Source organism: Patagioenas fasciata, chromosome 14, assembly GCF_037038585.1.
Source record: "Patagioenas fasciata isolate bPatFas1 chromosome 14, bPatFas1.hap1, whole genome shotgun sequence".
NCBI classification, from domain to species: domain Eukaryota; kingdom Metazoa; phylum Chordata; class Aves; order Columbiformes; family Columbidae; genus Patagioenas; species Patagioenas fasciata.
This window is the reverse complement of record NC_092533.1, coordinates 17,466,913-17,481,534: the sequence shown is the minus strand read 5'-3', so window position 1 is coordinate 17,481,534 and position 14,622 is coordinate 17,466,913. Positions and strand designations below refer to the sequence as shown.

General features: G+C 51.9%; 1 protein-coding gene across 8 annotated transcripts in view; it reads right to left on the bottom strand.

The window, feature by feature from the left end:
* LOC136107602 (protocadherin alpha-C2-like) overlaps nucleotides 1-14,622 on the bottom strand; it is a 167,822-nt gene that overhangs the window by 79,316 nt on the left and 73,884 nt on the right. The window contains exon 1 of one of the 8 annotated variants that reach the window (XM_071814860.1): nucleotides 9,882-12,733. The exons of 6 other annotated variants lie outside the window; for them this stretch is intronic. In XM_071814860.1, the coding sequence (XP_071670961.1) occupies nucleotides 9,882-12,365 (2,484 nt within the window). In that variant the 5' untranslated portion in view covers nucleotides 12,366-12,733. Of the gene's footprint in view, nucleotides 1-259; nucleotides 2,921-9,881; nucleotides 12,734-14,622 lie in introns of those variants that run through there. One more of the 8 variants, XM_071814865.1, reaches the window with a different exon arrangement.

Genomic DNA, 14,622 nt, shown 5'->3' with positions numbered 1-14,622 from the left:
TCAGTTATGTCTGAAGGTCCTAAATATTTGTGGGGGGAAAAAAAAAGATATCTTTTGTCACCCCATGACCATGTTTCACCCAAAGAGATCTTTGCTTTAGGAAAGATATAAAAGGAACTGAAGTTTCCTCCAGGTGCCATGAAATAACACCTGCTCTCCTGCAAATACTCTCAGTACCTTCTTCCACACTGACAGCAACCCAGTGAAGACACAAGGTCATGTGCCTGAGAGACAAAAAGTGAAAGGAAGAAGTACTTACCACGAGGACAGCACTCAACCGATCACTTTGGACCTGCTGCACTTGGATGCAGGGTCCTGGCACCTGTAACCTCGAACCACTGGGAACATTCCCAGCATCACCATTTGGGACGTTGCCATTACCAGGCCCAAGACCTACAGATGCCCTGTACAAGTAGGTATGGGTCAGTTTACCCACACCAGTGACCTCCAGCATGTCTGGTGGGAGGTGGGAGCTGGGAAGCATGTGCACGCTATAGCAATACTTTTTATAATCATCAGCTGGGCAGCAGCAGCTGCTGCAGCAGCAAGTCTGGCAGCGGCACAGTCGCACAATGGCAAGAAAGAGGAGGAATGCTGCAAAGATGCAGGAGACACAGGCAAGGGAAACAATCAAGTAGATGTTTGTAGCGTTGAGCAGTGGTGGTGGCTCCCCGCTGTCATCAAAGTCCGGCAGTGCCTGGGGCAGGGTGTCAGCCAGCAAGATGCCCACCGTCACAGTAGAGGAGAGTGGTGGATCCCCATGGTCCCGCACCACCACAACCACCTTGTGCTTGAGGAAGTCGGTGGAGCGCATGGAACGCGTGGTACGCAGCTCACCGGAGTGCGGTGCCAAGCGGAACAGTGTGGAGTCAGAGGAGTGGGCAAGGTGATACGAAAGCCAGGCGTTCTGCGCGTTGTCCTCATCATCTGCTACCACTTTGGTCACCAGGTAGTCCTCATCAGCCAGGCGGGGCACAACTTCCACAGCTACTGAGCCATTCTGGCTGGTGGGGTACAGGATGGCTGGGGCATTGTCATTCTGGTCTGAGATGTAAACATTCACAGTTATGGCAGCACTCAAGGCTGGTGACCCACTGTCCTTGGCTTCCACTTGGAAACTGAAGTTCCTAAGCTGCTCAAAGTCAAAGGCACGTGTTGCATAGATGCTCCCATTGGCCAAGCTCACAGACAAAAAGCTGGCCAGAGCACTGCCTGCAACTGTGGAATTCCTGAGCGTGTAAGTGACCCGTCCGTTCTCTCCCATATCAGGGTCAGATGCTGAGATCTGGTAGAGAAAAGCACCAAGTGGATTGTTCTCCTCCATGAACACATCAAATGTGTCAGCACTGAAGACTGGGGCATTATCATTCACATCAGAAATCTGCACCCAGAGCGTCTTCTGAGTGGTGATGGGTGGAGAGCCCAAGTCTGTGGCAGTAATGGTGACGTTGTACCCACTGATCAGCTCTCGGTCCAGAAGTCCGCTTGTGACCAGGCTGTAGTAGTTTTCAAGGGAAGGCTTTAACTGGAAGGGAAGGTTATCAGGGATCTGGCAGGTTACTTTCCCGTTCTCCCCAGGGTCCTTATCCATAATACTCAGCAGAGCTATCACTGTGCCAGGAACAGCATCCTCAGGAATGGGACTGGAAAGGGATGTAATTGTTATTTCTGGACCGTGATTGTTCACATCAGTGACTTCCACCAGCAGCTTAGCTGTGCTGGACATGCCAAATGCCCCGTTATCCCTTGCCTCAATAAGCATTTCAAGGAGAGGTCTCTGAACAGCTAAAGCACCGTTGACTGTCACCTCTCCAGTGTGTGGGTGAATTAAGAACATTCGCTGCAGATCAGCAGAAGTAGTATTGCTAAATGAATACCTGACCTCTCCATTTGGACCTTCATCCAAGTCCGTGGCATGCACTTGCACTACCAAAGTGCCACTGGGAGAGTTTTCCAAGATACTCGCCTTGTAGACTGAGTGCTCAAATTCTGGTGCATTGTCATTGGTATCCAGCACAGTCACAATGACCGGGACATCACCGGACTTTGGAGGATTCCCACCATCTTTGGCTGTAAGGACAAGTCTGTGAGTGGCTTGCTGCTCCCTGTCTAAGGCTTTCTTCAGCACCAATTCAGGATATTTACTCCCGTCCCCACGTGTCTGCATTTCCAAATGGAAATGTTCATCAGGGCTCAGAGTATAATTCTGGACACTGTTGGTACCTTCATCAAGATCCTGGGCATTAGGGAGTGTAAATCGTGCCCCAGGTGACAGGAACTCAGGCACATTTATATGATATTCACTTAAAGGAAAGCTGGGGGAATTGTCATTTATGTCCAAGACTTTAAATTCCATCCTATAAAGCTCTAAAGGGTTCTCTAACACGAGTTCATAATTCAGAAGACAGGCAGACTTTAATTCACAAAGCTGTTCTCTGTCTATGGGCTCGTTAACAGACAAAGCCCCCGTGCTTGCATTTATATTAAAATATTGCTTACTTGAACCGGTGATCATGCGAAATTTCCGAGCTGAAAGTGTAGCTGCATCTATTCCTAAATCCTTCGCTATGTTCCCAACAGATGCTCCACTCTCCGTTTCCTCAGCGATGGAATACACAACTTGTCCGTTTGCGGTGCAGCAAATAAGGCAGAACACCATTAAATAGCCCCGCATTCTTCCTCTCCCGGCTCAGCTCCCCGCAGACCGGCTCAGCAGGAACATAATCCAGAATTTCAGCAGAACCCTCTTGAAGTTCCCAGAGAAGCCAACGGCCACCGGGGCGCACGGGCGGGCGAGGCGACAAGTTGACGGGAGGCACCCCGGTGGCTTCACGCACACACACACACCGCCCCCCCCGCCCCGCCGGCTGCCGTGCGGGGAGAGGCGGCAGCTCCGCTGCGCTGCGCCCGCCGCCGCCGCTCGCTGTGACCGGTGCGGCGGGACCGTGCGCGCCTCTTACACACGGGTGGCGGTTGTGTCGCCACCTAGAGGCGGCGGTGACACCTGCGCCGTCGGGGGAGGCGGCTGCGCTCCGGAAAAAAAAAAAAGAAAAATAAGAAAGGGGGGGGTGGAAGAAACCCCCCTACCCCCCCCTTCTTTTTTTTTTCATAACGCTCACAGAGATCCAGGGGCGGGGCTCCGCGTCCCCGGGGCACGGATATATTGGATATATTTCCTTGAAGGAGATGCGGAGCAGACCCCGCTCCCTCCCTCTCTTTCCCTTGCAGGAGGGGCAGGGAGAGAATGTCAGAGTAGTGCGGTGGAAGAGAAACGTGGATGAGAAGTGACAGGCACTGGCTAAACATGGGTCAGCACAGTCCAGACATGCTCCAGCTGAGCACAACATTTCCCAGAGGGGTTTTAAGAGCACAATTAAAGGAGGCAGTCGACTCTACCCTGTTAAACTTTTTTTTTAAAAGGAAGGAAAGAAAAACGCAGAAAGAAAAAAATAAAAAGCTTCTTTCTTGCTTTACCGTCTAGACAATGTAATTTAACACGGATTATTGGAGAGAAGAAGGATCTCTCCTCTGACAGACCCCAGTTTGATCACCCACAGCCACAGACGAGCTCCCATCCAGCCCACCAAAGCAGGACGGGGATGGCTCAGGTGGACAGGGGAAAGTGGGAGGCTGCAGCAGTCGAATTACTTGTAGAGAAGTAAATAACGGCACCAGAGAAGTCTTGCATTTAGGACAAACCCAGCAGCTATACAGAGAGACACGAACACCACACAGAGATAGCAGATCACAAGTGACAAAAAAAAAATAAAATAAATTTAAAAAAAAAAAAAAGAAAATCAAAGCTCTCCACTCCCCTGACTTTCAGCATTGAGGGCACAGTTAGCAACTACCCTCTAAGCAGGTAGAAGATGGCAGAAAGCATTTCAAAATACCTTCCTGGAAAATCTTCCCGGAATAACCTTCAGCAGTAATTTAGCCCTGACAACCCCTCCAGCCACCTCCATTTCCAGCTTCCCTCTGTGAGAGTTTATTATCCTGAGATCCTGATCGATCAAAAGCAAGAGGCTCTGAACGTGCTGCAAGGACAGATCTTAACCCTTCTCATGTTCACTGTGCTTCCTTATGCAGCTGAGAATTTCTGGTCAAGTGAAGAAGAACATTTCAACTATTTATGATATCGAGGCCTTTCAAAATAGGAGAAAATGAGGAGCACAGCCAAAGTCGTACATTACATTAATAAATAAATACAGCTGTTGTTAATCTCACAACTCAGCAAAACCTCACAGCGAGATTCCTCTCCTGCCAGCACTAGACCAAACCTTGTTCAGCACAAGTATTTGTGGATATTATGACTTCTTAATGCTGGGCGACCCTGGTAGTACCTGAATGTTGCATTTCACTTCTACTGTGTTGATGCTACAGCACCTGTTAGAGTTGGGAGGTGAAGGGGTACAGAGAGAGCGGAGCAGGGAGGGCAAGCTGAGTGCAGGAGCTGCAGAGCTGGTGTGCCTCCACCTTAATTCATACACTATGCAAATTTAGCCAATGGACTATTGCACACACAGTATACAAGGTAAATATTTATGCTATGCTATTTACCTGGGTTTTTTTTAGCTTGTTAACTGCAGAAATCTCCAGTTCCCACTCACCCACCATAATCTGTTATCTAGGACACCCTTCTCTGTCCCAAATATTCCCTAGGCCCCATTTCTGCCAGGATATGTTATCGTCTACAACATATGAAAAAGTTGCTGGTTTTACTGCTCTGTGGTGATGCACAGTCATTATAAACACCTGGAGCCAATGCAATAAAACCCACTAAAGTCACAGAAAAGGCTGATAAATTCCTCTTAACATTGGCCTGGGGCAAAGATAAATCCATCTGCCTTGGAAGGCTGGGGCAGATGGGTGTTGGGGTCCTAGGTCACACACAGGTAAAACACGCAGATTCTACTCACCCAAGAATTGTTGAACAGATAACCACACTCAAAGGCGGATTTTCTTTAAATCTTACCATTAGAACAAGAAGCTGTGATTGTGCATATTGGTGCCTGAAGTACCAGCAGTGCCAGAAGAAACTGACTAAGAAACTGGCCAAGATCAGTTAAAGTAATTGTACATGTGCCTCTTTCCAATATGTACTCACCTTGTAGAAGCATCTGGCAGCCTACATCAATTTTGTCTTTAATTCACTAATTTACTACTCATTTACCATCTGAAATAACTTCTTCAGCTTCCTGTTATGTCTTTTATTTTGTAGTGTTGCCTAATGTTTGATTGCAGGGCTCAAAGGGAACCTGCCTTTGATTTGCTTTCTTTTTAACACCACTTTTAAACCTTACAACCCTGCTTCAGCATTTTGGCATCCCTGGTCCTGTTGTCCTTTTCCACTCTCTGCTGTGGACAGTGACATCCCCAGCGCCATCTCAACACCCAGTTCCTACCACACCAGCTTCCCAGTCCAGTCTGGATGAAGACCTGATCCACACACTGCTCATGCAGACAGTTCTGGGTCATGGCCAAAATCCAGTGCTTAGTAATATTAAATATCCAGGGTCAGTTACACCACAGCCAGTCCTGCCCTGAGGGAATAATACCATTGTGCCACGGGGAAGAAAGCCAGTCTTGCCCTGTGCACAAAACCACTGCTCTGCTCAACAGAGTCCCAGGCCCATTCCTCCCTGTGTGTTCATGTTCTACATCTCACATCCAGCTGCACCAGGGGTCTCAAGGGTGCCTTTCCACTCACTTTCTCCACTGTCACACTCATTTGGCTGCCCTTCCACCTAATCTCTCTTTTCAGGATCTCCAATCTCAAAATCTGAAGGAGCTGGGTCTCTTTAGCTTGGAGAATACAGAGGGGTGACCTCATTAATGTTTATAAATATATAAAGGGTGAGTGTCAGGAGGATGGAGCCAGGCTCTTCTCGGTGACAACCAATGATAATACAAGGGGCAATGGGTATAAACTGGAACACGGGAGGTTCCATTTAAATTTGAGAAGAAACTTCTTCATGGTGAGGGTGCCAGAGCCTGGCCCAGGCTGCCCAGGGGGGTTGTGGAGTCTCCTTCTCTGCAGACATTCAAACCCGCCTGGACACCTTCCTGTGGAACCTCAGCTGGGTGTTCCTGCTCTGGCAGGAAGATTGGACTGGATGAGCTTTTGAGGTCCCTTCCAATCCCTAACATTCCGTGATTCTATGAAAGGTCTCCTCTCCATATCAAGCAGCTTACCCTGATTACGTTATTTGCACATGAATCGCATTAAACATCTTTAATGTAGACACTTCCCTTGATATCATAGCAGATAATGTAGCCAGTGTTTAAAATCCTTCGTCTCTGATCTCGCGTTTGCCTTCAATCTGCCGTCTCCAAATAGTTCCCTAGTCTCTTCCCTCGATTTGACCCAATCTTAAAGTCGGTTTGAACTGAGTCATTCAACTCTTCGTGATCCCTAGGGCATGGTCCGGGACCTCCGCGTTCTCACCCACCACTACACAACCCCTCTCATCATCTCCCGTTTCCCAGCATGCTCACAGAACATTTCTTCCACGTCCCTTCACCCAACAGGCAGCTACACCGCTGCATTTACACAGCCCCTGAGCCCCGAGCACCCCTCACGTATTCTTTCTCCTGCCCTGTTTTATATTTTCAACTAATCAGTCCCTTTTCGGGCAATAAGACGTCATTAGTCCAGCTGTGCGCATTGTGCTTGAAACAATAGTAGTAGCAAGAGGAAATTGTTAAGCGAGCAAAGGCAACAAAAAAGGTGAATAGTAAACCCAGGTTCCCTCGGAGGTGTTGAGCACACGGCTGCACCACACTCGTGTTTGAATATCATAATCTACGTCAGTGACTATTTAAAGGCTCTGCGTTCACAAGCAGGGCACCAGACGCCGTGCAGACGCGGAGCGCTGCCTTCGGCGGAGGTTTGCAGAGAACAAACACGGTCCACTCAGTAGTCAGGCTTGGGAAAATCCCAGGGGCGCCCACCAGAACCGAGGGGGCCGGCTGGTGCTAAAACGGGACACGGAGATTCAGCAGGAGACAGTAGAAGCGGCTGAATCCGCTCGGGAGAGCAGACGGAGCGGCAGCCCGGCGGTTTCTCCTGCGAGCAGAACCGATGAAAGCCCCGCGGCGGCAGCTGTACCGGCCCGACCGGCAGCCCCAGCCCTCATTTCCACCCGGAAAGGACCACGTGAAAAGCTCGTACACTGAGGGGCGCCCGACAGTAAATAGAAACTGCCTACAGACTGAGGAAGCCCAGAGCCACGAGCAGGAGAACCTCCTCGGACCGAGCACAAATGGCCAGCGCGGAGCCGCCGACGAAAGTGCAGGGACCCCGGTAGCGCCCGTCTCGTGTGGGCTTCTCCGGGCAGAGATGAGCGCAAGGACGGTGGTATTCCCAGCAACACGAGTCACCGGGCCCCTCCCGCTAGGGACCCGGCGTGGCAAGCAACCCGCGCTGTCGCCCGTGGGAGCCCCCCCGACCCGCCGCACCGGGCTCATCTGCTGTTGGTACCGTAGCTCCGACTCTCCCCTCAGCCCCCTCCGTGAATGCAGCCTGTGCGGGCTGGCAGAGCGGGCAGCGATGTCAGGATACCCTTCAACAAACCACGGGAGCTCGCAGCTGCTACATGGGGGTAGGGGGAGCGGAGATGACTAAAACGAGTCCGAGAGAACAATCTTGTAGGTAGAAGACTTCTAGATTTCAGGGAACCCCACGAAAATCCTCGTTACTCCACATCAAGCCACAGAAATACCGACTCACAATGTTCGCTATACCGCAGCCAAGAATCAATCCCTCTTGAACACGAGGATGGAGACTGCTCTATTTACCCCCAGTTACAAACCACCAGGTTTGGCGGAATCTGCCGGGGGGCACCAGCGACAGCGGGTACAGGGAACAGGTTCCCGTTCGTGCGGCAGAGCAGCTCCGCACTGAACATCCGGCGTCCCTCATAACTCCCCCGGCAGTCCTACCGAGTATTTCCCTGCCTGTAAAATCCTCAGCTTTGAGGCTGCAAAACAACCTCCGGCCACCACGGCGGTGCCGGAGCTGCTGCCGCGGCCCCGCAGCCGCTCCCCGCCCCTTCCGCTCTCAGAGCCGCCCACGGAAGCGCTCGACAGCGCAGCCGGCTGCTGCCGCTACCGCACCGTGTCCGGTAACATCAGCAGCATCGTTCTCCAACACAATATGAGGCAGGACTGAGAGCCTGAGTTTGCAACGATTGGCAGCCCTGCGCGAAATTGTTCTCTTTTATTCAAGACACTGACTGGAAATTCTAGTGCCTTCTGTTCACGACTCCTGCCCAGACTATGCTACGAAGTAAAACCATCCACGAGCTTTGTTTCTGCAGCTAAAATTGCTTTACCTTTCTAAAAGAAAAACTGAAATACTTCCTGGCAGTGTACGTCTATAACAAATCCCGTTCAGATCTTCCGTTCATCGCTGCAGTCAGAGAAACCATACAGAAGCCCACACTTCCCGTGCCCCAAACGATCGCCATTGAGAGACTGCACATCGCCCTTAATCATAGCTCAAGGAACAGAGTTACTTGCCCACCTGTGGGCAACTGCTGTGCTTTTCCACCTTCTTCTACAGAATTAAACCTTCTTAAAAACTTAATTAGGAGCTTCTCCTTAAGGAGATCGCTGTTTGCCATTCCTGCCTTCTTTCGCATCCGTGAATGAAGAAATGAAAGCGGCAGCCCTGGGATAAGCGTTGCTAACCACATGCGAAAGTAATTCACTCTTAATTAACAGGTGATGACTCCTTACACACATCAGCTATCGGACACGATCAAAGGAGACTAAAAACACAATCCCCAGCAAATACACAAAAAACTCAAACGTGAAGCCCTTACTGAATCTAAAACAAATGCAGGAAGGAAAAATAAATTCGTGGGAAACGTTTTTCTCCCAAGACGGACATGAAGTTTTAAACGTTCTTTACTGGATTTTCGTAGCCCTTTAAGTACCGTTCTTGTAAATTTTGAATCAACGATCTCCGATTTTATTTTTTAGTCCACTTTCTTTATGTAAAACACTTCCATTAGTACAAAACCCAACAAAATACACGTTTCTAAAAGAAAATACGCCATGGTAAAGATATCACTTGGACAAAAAAAAAAAAAAAAAAAAAAAAAAAAAAGTATGTTAGTTCTTCAAACGCGTGTCTGGTGAATTAAACCCGGAGCCAAAAGAAGAGTGATACAAAAGTACTGCATGTTCTTACCGCCCCGGCAGCCCCGCAAACTTTGTGGACTCCCAGTTCCCATCAACTTAAAAATTTTCAACTCTCCACAGCACGTTTCTGGGGTGGGTGAGGCAGAACAGATGCCACAACACCAGGAAGAAACTGAGATCAGGTCGTAGGGAGAGGCGCAAGGAGACTGGGGAGCACTCCCGCCCTCAAAAAATTCTCCATTTTTTCATATGGCACCTTATGCCTCACTCTACGTTCCCCCACATTTTCACCGAACTTGCAGTTAGAACAGTACTCATGAGATCGACCAACGTTTCTCCCTACCACTGAATAACTATCAAAGCACGTCCTTTAGCTTCTAAAGACGGGTGAAACCCAACAACCACCAAGGGTCTGAATCAACAAAAAGCACAACGATCCTTAGTGCACGTGAACACAATATTCATTGAATCGCAAGTACACCAGGCTTCGAAGATAATTAGCTCGTGAGCGAGCTACCAAACTCCCAGGTACCTCCTGAGAGATTTCGCACATAGAAAACATCAAAGAAAAAAAAATCAAACACGAAATAGGAGATCTGGCAACACCTATTACTGCCATTTCATACTAGGAAGGACAGGAGGGCGGAAAACTTACAACATTAAAAATACCTTTAATCGTAACGTCGGACACAAGAACACACACACAGAAAAAAACCTGCGAATACACTTACCACTGCTGAAGCAAATGGGGAGAGAGACGGACCCTTCCCACCAGAGCCGTTCTCTGCCGCGGGGCTGGGCGGCGGCGGGAAGTTGGGGCTGAAAACCATCAGGTCGCTCTTGCCCGCGCCGTCCGCCACGCACACGCTCCGGCTCTGGCGCTGCGAGTACGACCAGCTCCCCACTTCGCTGGCGCACACCAGCGTCGCCGGCCCGGGCCCCGACAGCACGCCCGCCCGCGGCGCCCACCGCGACGCCCCGTACAGCACCACCGCCAGCAGGAACAGGCTCGACACCGCGCAGATGGCCACCACCAGCCACACGTTCGTCGTCGCCGCCACTCCTGTCGCGGCTGCGCCGCCCTCCGCGCCCGCCCACGCACGCACCGGCCCCGCCTTTGATGACGACGAGCCCGCCAGCGCCGCCTCGGCGCCCTCCACCAGCGACACGCTCAGCGTGGCCGTGGCCGAGCGCGCCGGCTCCCCGTGGTCCCACACCACGATCACCAGCCTCTGCCGCGGGCCGTCCGCCTCCTCCAACGCCCGCGCCGTGCTCACCTCGCCGCTGTACAAACCCACGCGGAACGGGCCCTTCCCCCGCGGCTCCCACAGCTCGTAGCGCAGCCACGCGTTGTAGCCCGAGTCCGCGTCCACCGCGCGGATCTTCGCCACCACCTGCCCCGCCGGTGCCCCCCACGCCGCCCACGCCCACAGCGCCCCCGAGACCGGTCCCGGACCCGACGCCGCCTCGCCCGACGTCCCAAGCCCCGGCCCGCCGCTTCCAGCCGGCAGCAGCGCCGGCGCGTTGTCGTTCTCGTCCACCACGAACAGCTGCACCGTGGCGTTGCCGCACAGCGGCGGCTCCCCCGCGTCCACCGCCCGCACCTCGAACTGCAGCACCTGCACTTCCTCGTAGTCCAACGGCTGCAGCGCCCACAGACGCCCGCTCTCCGCGTCCACCGACACGTAGCTCGACGCCGGACGCCAGCCCCCGCCCGCCGACGCGACAGCGCCCACGCCGCCCTCCCACACCGAGTACCTCACGCGCCCGTTGTCCGCCTCGTCCGGGTCCCGCGCCCACAGACGCGCCAGCTCCGCGCCCGCCGCGTTGTTCTCCCGCGCCAGCACCGTGTACAGGGCCTGCACGAACGCCGGCGCGTTGTCGTTCACGTCCGACACCGGCACACGCACCTCACGACGGGCGCGCAGCGACGGCGATCCGCCGTCCTCCGCCCGCACCTCCACCTCGTACTCCGACACCCGCTCCCGGTCCAGCGCCTCCTGCAGCACCAGCGAGTACGACCCCGCGAACGCCGACACCAGCCCGAACGGCGCCGCCGGCCACACCGCGCAGCGCACACGACCGTTCGTCCCCGAGTCCCGGTCCGACACGCTCAGCAGCGCCACCACCGTCCCCACCGCCGCGTCCTCTGGCACCGGCACCGACAGCGACGTCACCCACACCTCCGGTGCGTTGTCGTTCACGTCCAGCACTTCTACCAACACCTTGCAGTGACCGGACAGTGGAGGGTAGCCTTTGTCTCTTGCTTCTACCGTGATCTCATAACTATCCATCTCTTCGTAGTCTAATTTCCCTTGAAGTCTTATTTCTCCTTTGTTTTCGTCAATAGTGAACATTTCTTTAATTTCTGCAGTGACATGTCTATTAAATAAATACAGAATATCACTATTTATACCTTCGTCCAGATCCGTGGCATTGAGTGTTATCAAGAGAGTCCCAAGCTCTGAACCCTCTAAGACTTTCACTTTATATACCGACTGGTTGAACTGGGGCGCGTTGTCGTTCACGTCCAGCACCGAGATCACCAGCTCCATCGTGCCCGTCAAAGACGGCCGGCCCCTGTCACTCGCCGTCAGCACCAACCGGTGCACAGGCAGTGTCTCGCGGTCCAGTGGTTTCGTTAAAACAAGAGCCAAAGACTCACTCTGCTCGTTATTGCCCTGATGATCGAGACTAAAGTACTCGGTGGGGCTAAGCGAATAGGAGAGCTGCGCATTAGCACCGATATCTGCATCCGATGCGCCCTCCAGAGGAAACCGAGACCCTGGCATCGTGGATAATTCCGCGATGGTAAAAGTTTCTTCGTTCAGGCGGAAGAGCGGGGCGTTGTCGTTGATGTCGGTGACCTCCAGCTCCACATGAAACACGCGCAGCGGCCGCTCCACCAGCACCTCCAGGCGCAGGGCGCACGGCGCGCTCTTCCCGCACAGCTCCTCCCGGTCCAGCCGCGAGCTCACCACCAGCGCCCCGCTCGCCCCGCTCACCTCCACGCTCGCCCGCCGGCCCTGCGACACCAGCCGCAGCCGCCGCGCCTCCGCCTCGCCCGCCTCCAGGCCCAGGTCCTGCGCCAGGCGGCCCACCACCGTCCCGGCCTTGGCTTCCTCCGGCACCGAGTACCGTACCTGCCCGCCGCCCAGCGCCCAGGCCGCCTGCAGCACCAGCACCCGCACCACGGGCCCCCACCACATGCCCATCGCCGCCACCCGCCCGGGCCCCGCACGGCTCCCCGCCGCCTCCTGGACGCTCGCCTTAAGGCCTCCCGGGCAGGCGCGGGGACTCGCTCCGCGCTCCTCTCGCCCCAGCCCACCGTATTCTGCCTCCCGCCAACACCCACCCGCTGACTGCACCGTGACAGCGGCTCGGGGCGGAGCTGTTGCCAGTTCTCGGCGTCTTCGCGGCCAACAGCGACACCTGGTGTCCCACCGTGGCTCTTTCTGCGAGTAGCCGTTTCCCGTCCTCCGATCGTGCCCCGCTGCAGCGCTCCGCCCCGGTCGTGGCTCCGCCCGTTCGGCAGATAAGCTCCGCGATCTCCCTTGGGAACATTCCCATTCGTCAAAAAACGACAATAGGTCGTTCTTCCTCTTCCTCTTCCTCTTCCTCTTCCTCTTCCTCTTCCTCTTCCTCTTCCTCTTCCTCTTCCTCTTCCTCTTCCTCTTCCTCTTCCTCTTCCTCTTCCTCTTCCTCTTCCTCTTCCTCCTTAAAGGCTCTTCGATTGATACATACTTGCCAAAATGTTTCCTAAAGACCTACGTTAACCCAGGACTCACACCTGAGAACTTAACTGAAAATAACCGAATCCACTTCTGACTTCGTGACTTTGTCTTCCCTACACGTTGTTGAAGAGGCGTAACTCAGTTTCCTTATTTTCTTATTTATTTATGAAGAGAGTTCATCTGTTTCCTCTGGAGAAGACTGTATCCTTGATCTGCCATCTATGGTAAGTACTCAGGTATCCAGAAGACATAGATTTAAATTGAATTTATTTGTGTCTAGTGCAGCAGTAAAAACGGGTAGAAATGGTTTACTTTTTCATGGCTTTGTTGCAGTGATGTAGCTGAGCAACCCCATGCACTCTCCTTGGTTTTCATTCAACAAATAATAGCGTGAGGCAATCATATTGAAAAAAAAAAAAAAAAAAAAAAAGTCTGTCTTTAACAGAATGGTTTTTGCCTTTTGAAATACGAGTTCAACCTAAGAAACTAGCAATGCACACAAAGTCCAAAGACTTTTAATTTCATCAGTCCCTAACCCTATATGTCAGTCTAAACGTAACCCACGTAGCACAATATGTCTTGGAAGGATGAAACAGCTTAGGGAATCTGAGCTCTGTAGTAGACTTTATGCGACTCAGTGAAGTACTTCCTGCAAGTTGTGTTCCTCACTTGTAGCTGCACAGTGACTGATAAATTCTTTCTTACCTTTTTTAGGCAGGTAGGCACTCAGAGTACAGCAAAATAATGTGCCCATTACTGATGGAGATGAGCTGCTGAATTATACGTTGTATCATCTACACATGCCATAACTGAAAACAACACAAAAGGGTTGCACCACTGCTCTGGTAGGGTACGGTTTGGTTTACATGTTCCCAGACCCCCATCTCATTCATTCAGATAAAGACACCAGGGCCCTTTCTCTACACAACTACAGACTCTTCCTCCTACCCCACCACACAGACCAGGCAGCCCCACGAAACAAATTATTTCACATGGTAGTGATTTACGGGTTCTACCACAGAACCATCAACGATGCAACAGGTGGTCAAAACAAAGACACCAAATGCTAAAAATATTCAGACAGATCTGTCGACAGATCATCTTTAATTACAACTGTTGCTGTTCTAGCAAACGTTTTGATTTATTTCCAGATCTCCACTGTCAGAGCCAAGTTCAAGGATCACTGTTCAGAATTTCAGGGAAGCAGGCTGGAAAAGCAAACATATTTTGTCTTGCATTGCCAGTGTTTCTGTATCCACCTCTGTAAAGGTGGAAACAGAAATTAAACCCGAAGTCTCACAGCATTCTCTTGAGGTAAAGCTCATCCAAAGACACTACAAGACAGTGAACCACAACCATGGCAAGGCACACAAATTCTGAAAGCAAGCAGTCAACACTACAAGCTGTTTCAAACAGATGGACCCAATTGCAAAGCAGTATATTTTATGGCGGTAACATGTTACAATTACACAAAAAATTACAAATTTGTTGAGTTATCAAGTTTTAGTAACCTTTTTATAAATGCTCCCTACGCCTGTTGTACTCTATGCCCTGCCCTTTCAAGTGGTAAGAGTTTCATTCATGGTTGCAGAGATACAGTGATTTCAAATTCAGTCCATCTTTTTTAACATGCTATATTTAGCAACATAGCTTTTGCTCACAATTACTGACACATCTCCTGAGAAAGGCAAGCTAAGCCACACTGTCTATGGAAGAACCAGGAGTGCCATCCCATTTC